Source organism: Xiphophorus couchianus, chromosome 13 (assembly GCF_001444195.1).
Source record: "Xiphophorus couchianus chromosome 13, X_couchianus-1.0, whole genome shotgun sequence".
Classification (NCBI taxonomy): Eukaryota; Metazoa; Chordata; class Actinopteri; order Cyprinodontiformes; family Poeciliidae; genus Xiphophorus; species Xiphophorus couchianus.
The window spans coordinates 21,803,764-21,817,450 of record NC_040240.1 but is presented as its reverse complement, the minus strand read 5'-3'; the positions used below and the strand labels follow the sequence as shown (position 1 = coordinate 21,817,450).

At 35.2% G+C, this 13,687-nt stretch overlaps 1 protein-coding gene across 3 annotated transcripts in view; it reads right to left on the bottom strand.

Moving 5' to 3' along the window:
* Positions 1-13,084, bottom strand: part of LOC114155522 (venom phosphodiesterase 2) — a 38,044-nt gene extending 24,960 nt beyond the window's left edge. For all 3 annotated transcript variants that reach the window (XM_028035442.1, XM_028035440.1, XM_028035441.1), the window contains exons 1-10: positions 12,930-13,084; positions 11,565-11,652; positions 10,108-10,233; positions 8,160-8,220; positions 7,650-7,747; positions 7,052-7,131; positions 5,239-5,358; positions 4,810-4,919; positions 2,232-2,297; positions 1,992-2,064 (exon numbers count right to left, since the gene is read on the bottom strand). In XM_028035442.1, coding sequence (XP_027891243.1) covers positions 1,992-2,064; positions 2,232-2,297; positions 4,810-4,919; positions 5,239-5,358; positions 7,052-7,131; positions 7,650-7,747; positions 8,160-8,220; positions 10,108-10,233; positions 11,565-11,652; positions 12,930-12,974 — 867 coding nt within the window. In that variant the 5' untranslated portion in view covers positions 12,975-13,084. The remainder of the gene's footprint in view (positions 1-1,991; positions 2,065-2,231; positions 2,298-4,809; positions 4,920-5,238; positions 5,359-7,051; positions 7,132-7,649; positions 7,748-8,159; positions 8,221-10,107; positions 10,234-11,564; positions 11,653-12,929) is intronic.
* Between the last annotated feature and the right edge of the window lie 603 nt (positions 13,085-13,687).

Sequence of the window (13,687 nt, the reverse complement as noted above, 5' to 3'; positions counted from 1 at the left end):
AATTGTTATTTTCCTGCAGTGACTCTGAAACAGACTCTAGACAGAAGATGGAGACAGTCTGATAACCCATTCAACTCCTATCATCATCTTCTGCAGGGCTCTTTTTATTGGATAGAGGTGTACATATATGGCTGAAAAATCCATTTCTTCTTTCTTCTGTACATAGAATCATAATTATTATATTGCTACTAGAGACCTTGGCTTAGCCAACACCACATATTTAATCAGTGTGACTTATTTACATAAGTGGGTTCCTAGTTTATACTGTAAAGTTGATCATAATTTCTATTATTTTTAGCTTATTTTTGGTTCAGTTTTGACCTCTTTTGGGTTTTCTTTGATCCTTTTGAATAGTAGTTCTTTGTATTCTTCCACATCTGGTTATGCTTTCCATTTTGGGATACTACCTTTAGCCTTTTTCTGTTTCAGTTTTCTGAAATGCAGTTTGTTTTCCCTCCTCTGAATGACTCACTTTAGTTTATCAAAACCACCTCCATCCTCACTTTGAATCTCAAGTCCAAAGTTTGCATCTACATGAGAGTGGCTTTCTAAATGCTTTTAACTTTACAACCTTATATACTAAATGTCAGATTATGGTGTTGAAAACATGGCTCATAAACAGCAATGGACCGCTAGGGGTAAACAGCACATGAGCTTATTGTTTCTATAAATGCTACTCTGTTGAACACGAGCTACACAAAAACATAAATGGAAAATGTGAATGGCACAAAATATTGTCAAACATCAAGTATACATAGTTTTATTTTTGTCCACCTGTGTGGTCATGCTGTATGTCATCTAAATGGATTCCTGCCAACTTTCTGAGGAGGCAATGAACTCGAGCTTTAAGACTTTAACAGTTTTTCTTGCAGGAAATGAAATTCTTTTGACTTTTTTTGCATAATGAGGAAGAAAGGTCCTTTCTCCCTCTTGATGGCAACTCTAAATCAAAGTTTTGCAACAATATAAAGAATTAACTCTGAAGTCAAAATAGAGATGAGCTTAGATCCTTATAGGGAAAGCAATTAGCTTGCTAGTGCCTAAGACTGAATGGATATTTAGAAATGTTTAGCAGGAGTTCAAGGTGAGCTTCTGAGTGAGAGACCCATTAGATAACTTTTCACCACCTGATGGAGGTGAAACGTTTGAGGATTCAACATGTAGCTGGGCTGGAATAGGCTTCTTATGAACTGTGACTGGAAGTGGTTAGACACTTTAGTTCTTCCCCTAAATTGTTAATTATTTAATTCCACTTAATTCCTAAAATTGTTTCTGCACGTTTGTACCCAGAGACATGAACAATCTATTTCTACAGCAGTTGAATTTGAAAGTGGAGTAAAAGAATATATAACTTGAATATAATTGATGGAAATGAGTATTTGATCCCCCACGGCCCATATGATTGTGATTGTATGATTGTAAATAATCTGTTGTTTTTGTAATCCTCAATTACACTGGCACATTTTGCACATTATTTAACTTAACCTACTCAGTTGCCCATTCCTTTGGAGAAGCAGAAGTGCACTATTTTTAATAATTGCATAATTTATGTTGAAAATGTACAATTACTGTACAGTATGTTATATATATAACATACTGTACAGTATACAGTATTTATACTGTATATATATATATATATATATATATATATATATATATATATATATATACACATACAGTATAACCTTGGTTTAATTGCCTGTCACTTTGCTGCTGTTGCACCAGAAGTTCTGTTCTATTCTAATCTATAAATGAACTTTACACTTTACTTACTGTTCAATAAAAAAACTTTTACCCTTTCATAATCAGTTATGATAGGTTGCATTAAAGAAATAATGATGATAAAATTGTTTGTGAATGATTGTGGATTAGGGGAATTTGAGATACCAGAAGGTACATTTAGGAGAAGCTTTAAAAGGGCATGAGGTCATCTAAGATTATCTGATTCTTTTGCTTCCTTATTGTCTGACAATAAACTGAAATGACCTTACCTGTGCACTGACGGGACCAAAGCTGTGCCCGGATTTATCAGGTTCCTCCAGATAGAGTGTGTAGAAATCAGGCCTGATGGACAGTTTTTGATATTAAAATTAGAAATCTGATAATAATTTCAAAACAATAATCTAAGAGTGTTAATCTGAAAAGAAACTCTACTGTAACATAAAATCTAATAATTTCACTTTGATAACTTAGGTGTTAATCTGGAAGTAAATATCACTGCTGATACTAACCTTTTGTTATCTGGCAGCTGCAGCCACTTCAGAATTGTAAATACTCTTTCTTCAAACGGCACATCTCTGAAAAAGAAAGATCATGTATCAGAGCAATTTATTACCAACAATAATTTATACCAGCAGTTTGAGGTTTCCATGTTTTATTAGTGACTTTTTCTTACTCAGGCTCATCAATAAACTAGAAATAATAATAAAATAATAATATTAATATGTAATATTAATTCGATATTGTAGATTGTAATGATGACAAATGCTTGGCATTTCCTTTTTCCTTTTGAGTTTTATCAAGAACAATTTCTCCTGTTATTCACCAGTTATAATTTTTTTATTCTTCTACAGATTTTATGGTTATTGCCTTTTCTTTGCCAAAATAGCTTATCAATTCTCTACAAAGCATATGTAATTCCGTATTTAGCTGTGCCTCAGAGTTCCTGTAAAAAGTGCCCCTGGCACAGCGTGTCATTGTTTCTCTGCATCTTCCTGCTTTTCCACCTTACACTCAGCCAACTGTAGCAGATGGCCCTTCATAAAGAACCTGGTCCGGCTGGAGGAGTTTATTAAAGCTAAAGAGAAGTCTTTCCTTTCCACTGATGCTTCATGCTTGCTCAGAATTAGTAGTAACTGCGATCAAAGATTCAATGCAACTGACAGAGATTCCTTAGATACTATAACTTTTGACCAATTAGCAATAAATTATCAACTGAAACTGGTATTGTATTATATTTTTTGCAGAACTAAACTGGATGTTACTGGTTTTGAGTTTTGCTGTATGATTGAATTGTTCTGAAAGGAGTTGGACTGATCTGAATCAAAGTTAAACTGTGGAACCAGTTTGTCTGTGCCTTGAGGTTTTAATTATCTTATTCAGTGACCTTTAATTTATTTTTTCTGGTAAATGGTCTTCATGCTGCTTTGTTTATGTTTCTCCAGAACTCTGATTTTAATTTTGACCTATTATCAGCTGAGTCATTCCAACTGTTGAACTTCTTCAGTATAAACTGCGATTAGTAGTTCTGTTTCCAGACCTTGTGCTTCTCCCCACATTCATTGCTCACAGACACCTAAACAATTTGTGGTTCTGAATATTGCTGTGAGCTCTTCTGTTATAAAAATACAGTTTGGTTGTTTAAATATTTTTTGTCCATTTGTTCAAAGTGTGATGTCACTTTGAACCACAACTACCTCATTAATGTAGGTTTGGCTTCCAACCATTGCCATGTGTTATTAGCCAACACCAACAGGAACATCTTGTTCTGAACAAATAGGGTAGGGCTCAAATGTCAAGTTCTCCTAAAGCTGGTTTATTGGGGCATTTATGTTAAGTCCTTCTTTCTGTATAGGCAGAAAATCTGCTTTTTAGCTGAATACATGTGTCGTGATTTATGATCTGAAAAATAAAATGACTCTGAACTGTTCTTGAAGTCCACTGGAGCCATTTACGGTGACCTGCAAAAATAGTCACATCTCTTGAATTGTTGGAAATGTTGCCATGAGCCTTACTGTGCCCTCTTTGGTTTTTGTGAAAAAGAAAATCATCACAAAGTAGAATTTAATTGAGAAGTATAGCCTTGAAGCAGACATTTTTGCCCAGCGTGAGATAGTTCAAGACTGGATTTGATCTGAACAGCAGATTTCAAGTCTTACCACTGAACTTCAATTTCATATGCATTGACTTTGAATGGACCATGCCCAAGTGTTGTAGAGAGGTGATACAGGCACACGGAGACCACAAACACTACTGAGCCTTGTTTTGACTTGTCTGTAGGAGTTTCCTATAAAGTCAGATCAGTCTTCCACTTTTATTTTGAGTGTGATTCTAAATCCAGACAACCATTCTATAATCATTTTGATTTACATTGATCTTTTTTATGCTATTTTGTTCTCAATGCATTTTACTATGAAGCAAATAAAGGATTTAGGGTTTGTTATTTTAGTATTGTCTTTATTTTTGAGCAGTACCTAGCCTTAATTAACACATGTAATAAATGTAAACCTTTAACTTTATTAAGTTTCGGTCAAATGGTAAAAAATATGTTTGTTCTGTGCATAACAGAAAAAAGTTGAATTCAATTACAATAATGTTTGTAGCCTCAAAACACTTTTTAAAACCCTGTTTAAAATGTTTGGTATTATAAGCAGTACAGTCCATCCAGGTTTGTGTAAAAATACCCCTAATATATGACACTTTCCATTGGTTTTGATCCAGCAAATGTCAGTCCTATCTTAGTTGGGGGAAAAAAATCTGCCATGCATTGACGTCAAAAAACGTAAGAAAAACAAAGACATGTAGTTTAAATAGCTGCTACATGTGTAACAACTTATGATAAACAGACTGTATTAGAGTTTCCAAAGGCCAAAATGTTAAGACTTAAGTTGATATGGTTAACATCTGTTGATCCATTGAGGCTCCAGACATTCCCACGCAAAGATGAAACGTCATCCTGACTCTGCCTTACAGTAAGGCTGAGAGAGATAAAATTCTCTTTCGCTTCTTTACAGAAATTAGGACCGAGCGGATTGTGTTTGATATGACTGTCTACAGCTTTTCTTTCTGTACATGGCATCTGCATCTTACCCATCATAAGGCTTGTAGATGTCAGGGAAACTTTCGTTGATTTTGACATCTGATCCTGGCCAGAAAAAGGTCCCAGATTTCAGACCTTGATGTGTAGCCGTGTTCCAAATCTGTTGAGAGAAACAGGACACGATATTTTACTGAAAGCTGAAGAAATCATTTTTACAAATCCAATTTCTACAACAATTTTTCATTTTGATATTAACAAGCCAAAGGAAAACTTTTCCCCAGCCTTTTCTTTTCATCTCTTGTTTCTGCTTGCTCTTCTCAATATCTCGATGTAAGATTATAATTAAAGGAGAACCATGTGAACATACACTAGTGGAAAACAATAAAGACATACGTTTTAATTGGAACAAAACAAACAAAAAAAATAATCATTCAATAAAAGCCAAATTCTGAGCCTGAGTCAAACTTAGAAGGACTCACAGGTTGTCCAAGGTACCAGGCTGGGTTGTTTTTCTCGTCATTGCTCAGGCTGAACGAGGCATTAAACACGGGATCGTACATATTGTTGTCAATCAGACCGTTGGACTCTGGATACAGACCCTGAACATGAAATGAGAGTAACATGAGAAACAGGATGAGAGATATAAAATTCTGTCCAACATTTTCTTAAATACCAACTGCACAAATAAATACTGAACTCCTGCCAATAAATGTTAGTCATGCCTTAATGATTTACTCAATCAGCATCTATTGGTGTGTTTTAGCATTGCCACAATACACTCATGGTTTACTCTTGTCATAAGTTAAGTCATGAGTGTGCAAGTAAAAAATGCAGTCTATCAAGATGTTGCAAAACAGTGAAAGGAGATACCATGGGATTCCCTTGCGTGGGTTTAGAAAAACAGTTTCCATGAGATTGTCTGGAATTTTCTGACTCAGAACTTAGAAAGTTCAGCAAAGTTCAATCAAGATCAAGTAAAAGTTAGAAAACTGAAAATAATGGTATTTCCTCTATGTAAAGATCGATTGTTTTCACTGATTACTTGTCTCGTAACAAACTGGCACGACAGGGTGACAGCTTTAAAAAATATGGAGAAAAAATATTTTTCCATACTGCAGCTTGAATAAAATGCAACTGCATAGCATTTTTTGAGAAGTCTGGATTGCTTTATGTGTATTTTGCACGTTGCTTTTGACTGTTGCTCGTGGGGAGAGACATTTCAGTTAGCTAAAACTAATAGAAAAAGTTTAAGCAGCCAACTTGTATACTGTATGTGGACTGTTGGATGTAAAATTCATGAGCAGTAAATATTGTGCTAGTTATCAGTATTGAACCAAAGAAAGTAAGGCAGTTGCAAGCCTTTAAAATTGTAACGCTTTTGTTGGGTCAGATAGACTCAAAAAATTGTAACAGCAGCTGCGTGGGGGGGCCCAATTTAATTTTTTGTCATGGGGCCCAAGATTCCTGGTGGCATCCCTGTCCATCAGGTATACAGTTGTAAAGAAATGTAAAGCAGGGATACTTTATTTGAAAAGTCTAGCTTTAGATTTCTCATTGAAAACTGTTCACCTTAACAAATTTAAGACAAAGCTTAAATTTGTTGAATAAAACATTTTTATCATTTATTGCCACAAGTCATGTAGGAAAAGGAGCAAAGTGAAAGACAGTGCTCTGGTCAAATGTTGAAAACCTACAATAGTTTTTTTTTTCATTCCCAGTTATGTACTATTCAATGTTGGTCTGAGTGTCAAAATATGCCATTTTATTTACACTTTAAAAAACGTGCATGGTTTTTGTTGTCAGTTGTGTGACTAAATCTGCCATAATCATTAACCCTAGTCACTGATAAGAGTGTTGGTTTATATCTATGCATAAGTCATACCGCAATCTTTTCTTGCATATCTTAATCACTACATTTAGGAAAATACAGTACATCTAAATATGCAAGTCAAAAATGCAGTTTGTTGAGATGCTGTTGAACTGGAATCTATGGAGATCATATTCAGAAAATCTCCAGGATTTTTTTTTATCACAGCAGAGATATTTCAACTGACTAGAATATAACATATTGAACATATCCAAGTAATTTTGCATTAAATATTGTGACCTAAAAGGTATTTTATAAACACTGTACCTTTTATATGAAAATATAAAATCCTTTAAACAAGTTATTATGGATTTAATTTAGTAATTTGAGTAGTTTTTATTCCCATACATACACAAAGTTCAGGCCTTTAGAGATGCACATGAATTTGTGTGTAGGTTTGTTAGTGCAGTTTTGTGAGTCTTTACCGTAACAATTGTGTAGTGATTAGGAAAAGTCTTGCTTGGAAATGCTGCCTGCATGTAGGAAGTTGATGTTCCACAGCTTCCTGAAGATGACATGCAGAACTTAATAATGTGGAGGCATGTTATTCAGTCAAAGTCTTCTTTGGAATGAGGGAACCGGTTTGTGCGTCAGTATGTTCATGTGAGTTTACATGCTGTCACTGGATGGCAACAGATCAATAATTATTAAAAGTTCTGAAAATTCGATCCAATTCAAAAATACTCAATTGCTCCCAAAAGGAAATTAAATGTTGTTGTAACTCATTAGTTCAGATTCCTGAAAGGGTCATTTTAGGTAAAATGCAAGAATGAACTTGTTACTGACTATGACTTCATGAAAAGTTTAATAGGAAATCCTGACTCTTCTTGCGGGCTTAAATCAAACTTTCTTGATCATTGTTTACAATCAGAATCAACATGACTGGCAGGAAGAGGAAGTGCTATTAATTTTTAAGTTTTTCAGGTCAGGATATTTAAAAGACTGCTTCAGTAGATGAAAATGCAGTATGTCATTTTCTCGTTGTACATAATCAGAACACATAATATTATGCTTGATATTAACTGAGTTTGTCCATGACAGGAATAAGATCTCTCCATGTCTGCAGGTATTCAGCTCTTAGTCCATCCAGAGACACTAGCAGCAGCGGCTGTCGCTTAAAGCTAGGAGAAAACAAAAGAAAAAATGATAAAACTGAATAACAGGAGAAGAGATACTTTAATTAATTAACATAAACCAACAGATAAGATGCAAAGCTGCTGTCATCTAACATAAGAGAGGGCTATAAGCAAACATGCACGCAGAGTTGATAACATCTACTTAATACTTGCATCCAGTAGCAGCATTTTATAACCATATTCTTGCACAAAATCTTTGAAAATATTTGGCTGTGGTGGTGTAATGGCTTTGACTGTGTAAATACCTCATTACAAAACTGGTAAAAGAACAATCAATGTTATTCCATGTAAGAAGGTATGCTGGAACCATTTCATATCAGAAATGCACATTTACATGAAACATTTAATTTTTGAGAAAATCCAAGTGAAACTACTCAACTTTTGAGTAATGGCTTACCCTTCAGGACATTTGGGAGCTGACAAGTCATCACATTGGTCCTCTACCCACTCTGTTTCACCTACAGGACATAGAAAACATGAACAGCACTGAAGAGAGTGTGTATTTTATAAGTGCATGTCACAGTATTATGTGCAGTATGGCACATCCTCTCATGATGGATAAGTAATGGATCTACAGAAGAACAAAATAGTTCAGTTGTCCTGTGAGGTTCTGTGGTTTTCCCCCAATCTATTCAATGTTCATTGTACTCTCCAGTATAGAGAGGTCGTACTGGAGACAAATACATTTTAACTGCAATGAAGTCAACCTTTCCACAGGCAGCCCTATATACAGTATGTCTCAATGTCTGTGCACTTATTTATGCACATAAAAGGGTAAATGTTTTAACTGAAATTAGGCATTTTAACCTCATCTATGGAACTGTTTCCTGTTGAACCTTTTGTAAGTTCTGCAAGAGCGTCAATAAATAGGTTTCTGGCAGATCATTACATCAACCTAAAAGACCTCTCAGCTGTTTTATTGTTTTCTGGAAGGGACTGTGCCTTGTAAACTTGCTTGTGTCCAAGTCTGACATCAGAAATGTACCCTCACACATTTATTTCCATAGTGACACCATCTCAGCATTCTCATAAAATCCCACAAATGAGAACTGGATGTAAGAAATGCAATTACATTAGCTCATTTCAGAGATGACGACCCACATTTGAGATTTCAACTCGAGTTGCACTTAAGTTGTAGAAATAAAATTTGAGAGTCAATTCAGAATTGTATCATAAGACTTGACTTGGACTTTAAAAAATAACTTACAAACATTTCAAGCTCATGTGGAGACACATTTTGACTCCTTTATGAGAAACCGACGTATATTTGAACATAGAAATCCCCAGGCCAGGCCTATTCCGGTGTATGAAGAGTTGGAAGTTGTTAAATCTGTCAAATGTACACATTTCCCCTATTCACTGTGAGCTTCAGAAGATTCAAAAGGCTTCAGAAATACCTTGTGTGAAAATGTTGCGTATTTTCTTGTAATACTTGCCTAATTTATTTAATCACATTTTGGTAGAACTAGAAGGGGTCTTGAGATCCCTCTGATCCCTGTCTGTGCAGGATGTTGTGGAGCACAGACACCTGCTGTTCAGTGCAATATTGTGCAGAACTGAATAGCTAACATTTTATCAGACATTTTCATTAAGTTGCACAGCAGTCCATTTAGCAGATCTATACCAAAGCCTTTTCTGTTTCAGAGCCTCTGATGATTTATAGTGGTCAGTGAATGTGCTCTTCCTGGATCTCTGCTGGATGATCCATATAAAAATACTTCAGAAATGGCTTGAAGCTCCATATTCCTCTCCTGAAATCCATAGATTTTGACCAAATTCTATGAGGACATGCCTTTGCATATATATTTACCCAGAAATCAACTCGCTCTCCATGAAACCCTCACATCCAGCAACAATTCACACAAGATATTTTCAGCATTAGCTGTTTAATTTACCAAACATGCTAGTGTTGATCTGTTGGGATTTACTGTTAAATCTAAAAACACAATCCGAAACCTGGTGGGGTTTTAACCACCATTAGTCCAATGAATTTCTGATTCTATAAGTTTGATAGTAGTCAATATGACTCCAGAACCTGAACTAAATGATAATTTATGATTTAACAAGAGTTCGAGAGGGAAATAGTATTTTCACATAACACCAGATTGGTTTGGACACTTGGATATTTTTTTTTCCCTTTGTAAATTATTCTAAATTATTTGAAAATAGATTAATACAGTATTTGAAGATACTTTTATAACACTGTATTTGACTGGGTGTGCATAAGACTGACATGACACTGTCATAAATACAACATAACATCTGTCATCTGTATGAGGAAATTACTTTTTGCAGCACCAGCAGTGTTTTGGCCAAATCACGCTGCGTCGATCCATATTTCTTACCATGACAAATGTGTTTGTAGTTGGAGCAGCAATCTCCTGCAGACAGACAATCATTGTCGCAGTGACATTTGCTCTCCGCCAGCCTCTTTTCACCACAGCGTTTTCTTGAACATTCCCACTGTTGGGCTGAAAGAAACAGCAACTACTTACACACACTGCACACTAAGACAAAAGTAAAATGTAGAGAAGACTATCATTGTGCTCTTTTGCAGGCAGAAAAATAGGATCTGTCTTAGCATTTAATTCTGCATTTTACTCTTTCAGTGGCGCTCTGAACTTCATCAATTCACAGTAAATGTTTGAGTAAAATCAGTGAAGTTGTCTTTCTTGGAGCCATGCAGATGTCATGGTAGCTAGTTACAGTTGGTATCACATCTGCAGCCTGGGACTTCATTGTCAAAAGGTTCAAAGCATCTATTCTTTCAGAGGTACTGATAGAAATAGTTTTTATTATTCAGTTCATCGCCAATGAATTTGTTTAATAAAGAGGGAAGCTGTTGATTAATTAAAATGCAAATGTGATATGTCATTGTTATTTTAAATTCATAGAAAATAAGCAGTAAAGGAAGATAGCATATCTTCCAAAATATGTTTTTCTTCCTTACTTTTCTTCCTTATTTCCAAATATTTATGTCATAACATCAGAAAATTGCTGATTTGATGTCATGTCAGTTCAGTGTTTGATGATACTTTGCAGTTTTCTTAATTTGTTTTTAGTTCATTTCATGACTATATTATTTTGTAAGTTTTTTTTAAGGAATTGCCATTGTTTTTATTGTGAAGTAAACATAAGGAACTCAAATCTGTTTCTCAATTTTGCCATTGTGCAAAATGTTTTTTTTTCAAAATAAATTAGCTTGATTACTGGGGCATGCTTGGTTTTGCATCACATTGTCATGTCACAAAGAATAGCTCGAAGTGACAGTTGGTCATTTGACACAGTTTCAGTATCATTACTCTTAAGTGTGATTGAGAGTTATAATTAGACACCCAATGGAAAGCATTTCTTAATTCCTGGCAATGAATAGTAGGTGGTAACCAGAACAATGAAAGTTACACTTTTGACTTGGTCAAGCAAGAAATGTTTCTCGAAAGAACTGGTTTATCTCTAAAGACTGTAATTCCTTGATCATGAGTAGGTGTCTTTATGTCTATGAGTCACAGTGTTTGAAAAGACTTGATCTGTAACAAATTGAGAATACCATTAGCCTGAGCTAAACAAAACTCGTCTGACTCATTCGAGTCACCTGTGTCAGGCTTAAAATGTGCTGAAAGATAATAAATAAACAATTTACAAAGGTATGTGGTTGCTAAGCAAAATTCAAAGGCCCTGCTGCCTCCACAAACACTTCACTCATCAGTGTTTGGTTTCATGAAGTGGCTAGGCATGTAGCTACACGTCTGGTTTCTGGAATGTAGAAGTGCAACAGAATATGCCTGGATGTTTCTGGCATTACCTTCATCTTTATCTTTCTGCAAACCCAGTCCAAGACCCAATCCAAGACCAAGGATTAAAGTCACAATTGCTGCAGCCAAGACCCCGATCTGTCAAACACAAGGTCACATTATAGTTCAGCTTGAGCTTTTGCAAATGTCAGCCACATGCAGTCTGGTTCACATGAATAACATCCTGATGACATGGGAAAAAACACTGAAGAGAAACTGCAATAGAGTCATCTATCTCTGATAAAATTACTGCTGCAGGGCACAGTTAACTGCTTCCATTCAGGAATTATAAATATAACTATACTTAAAAACAATTCAAGTATTACTATATTTGAACTGGGTAGCAAAGGGCTAAATTATATTCATGAAGAAATTTCTATGGGTCATGACACCTTTATTACTGGTGCATTGGACTTGCTCAAAATTAATTTCACTAATTCAACTCAAAAAGGAAAATTTCATTAAAAACAGAATAGTGTTATTTGGAGTCCCGTACATGTTTCTGTTGATTTCTGGTGATTATGGTTTACAGCTAATTAAAGCCAAAATACATCATTAAATAATTCTGAAAAAGAAATGCTATGTCCAAGTTATGACCTACAAAATAATAAGGTAAGACGTCTGATTTGACAATTGACCAGCACACAGTAACACCATCTACAAGAGGACAATCTATAAAACACAGTTGCCAAGAAAGTTGCCTTTTCATAGAGAGTTCTATCAAAGGCATACTATAAAGAAGTGGAGTGAAAGGATTTACTTTATCTGAAACCTAACAACAAATTTTAAAGTATTTTCACAAGAAATATTAGAGATACTAGAACAAATGCAGATCATCTGGATGCAACCCTGGCTTCCTTGACCTCTTAGGAGAGCCACAGACAGATTACCTTCATGTCACATTATAATGAAGTAATTCAGGCAAAAGATGTCTTGACCAAGTGCAAAGGATCTATGCTGAAAAAAACAATGGGTCTACTGATACTCATCAAAACAAACACCAATAAACCCTTGAAATAAACCTGCTATTTTAATTCCCATTATTTTCTGGAAATGATTTGTTGAAATAAAGTACATTTTTGATTATATTCTAATTTATTAATATGCACATGAGGATTAATAATCAATATTTTACAGCATTTGTTCTGAATATTGATGAAAAATTCAAAAACATACAGTCTTTATTCTTCTGAATAAGAATTTGGATGCACAGACATTTCAAAATCTCTTTGTCTAAATCTTTTTAGCCTCAATAAACGGACATTGTTACTTGTTGTAATTCAAGGTTTTGAAATCTTAGGGTCTAACATTCTATATCTTCGCTGCATTAAAGCTAAAGTCATAGATTCCCATCAGGAACAACCAGCAATACTCACTATGATTTTCTTCTTGTTTTTCTGTAACCAGGATACCCAGTCCATGGCTATATTGGATCTTCTAGTTTTATATTCATACAATTCAAACACAGAGACAGATAACAGACAGAAAGAGAGAGGAGGCAAGACAACAAATATATCTATGCAGTGACCTCTGGACCAGCGGCAGGGAGTAAAAGAGTAACAGATTACCAGAATTAAGAGATAACGTCACATTTCTGTGTTTTAACACTCACGTTTCAGATCGACAATGTTCATTCTCACACCTTTCACCTTCAGAGGCTCGTTGCGGTACATGACAGAAGAAAGGGACAGCAGAACGAATACAGCCAGCAATGTGAAATCATTACCTGAGGCTGTACGATAAAGGTTTGGATTTTCGCTGCAAATGTCAGACTGCTTTTTGCTGAACACAAAGAGCAGTTATTAGCTTGGTACACCTTTAAGCGGCGAATCGGCTGTAAAAATAGCTAAATTTGTAAGAAATGTTGACTCTTGCTGAATAAAGTTGGACAAGGTAGCACTGGTTGTTCACAGTCATAAATCTTAGAGCTGGGAACAAATTGATAAGCATATACATTTCTAACAGAGAGATCTAAACCTTTGGACTGAAGGTTTGCTTGAAGTAGAATCAATGATGAAGCAAGTAAGATGGGAGCATAACAGAAAGGCCAGGCTGAGGTTAGAAACAGCGACAGACTAAAACAGGAATCACTTAAACTTCTTTTTCCATTAATATTAAATCTTCCATTTAAAAA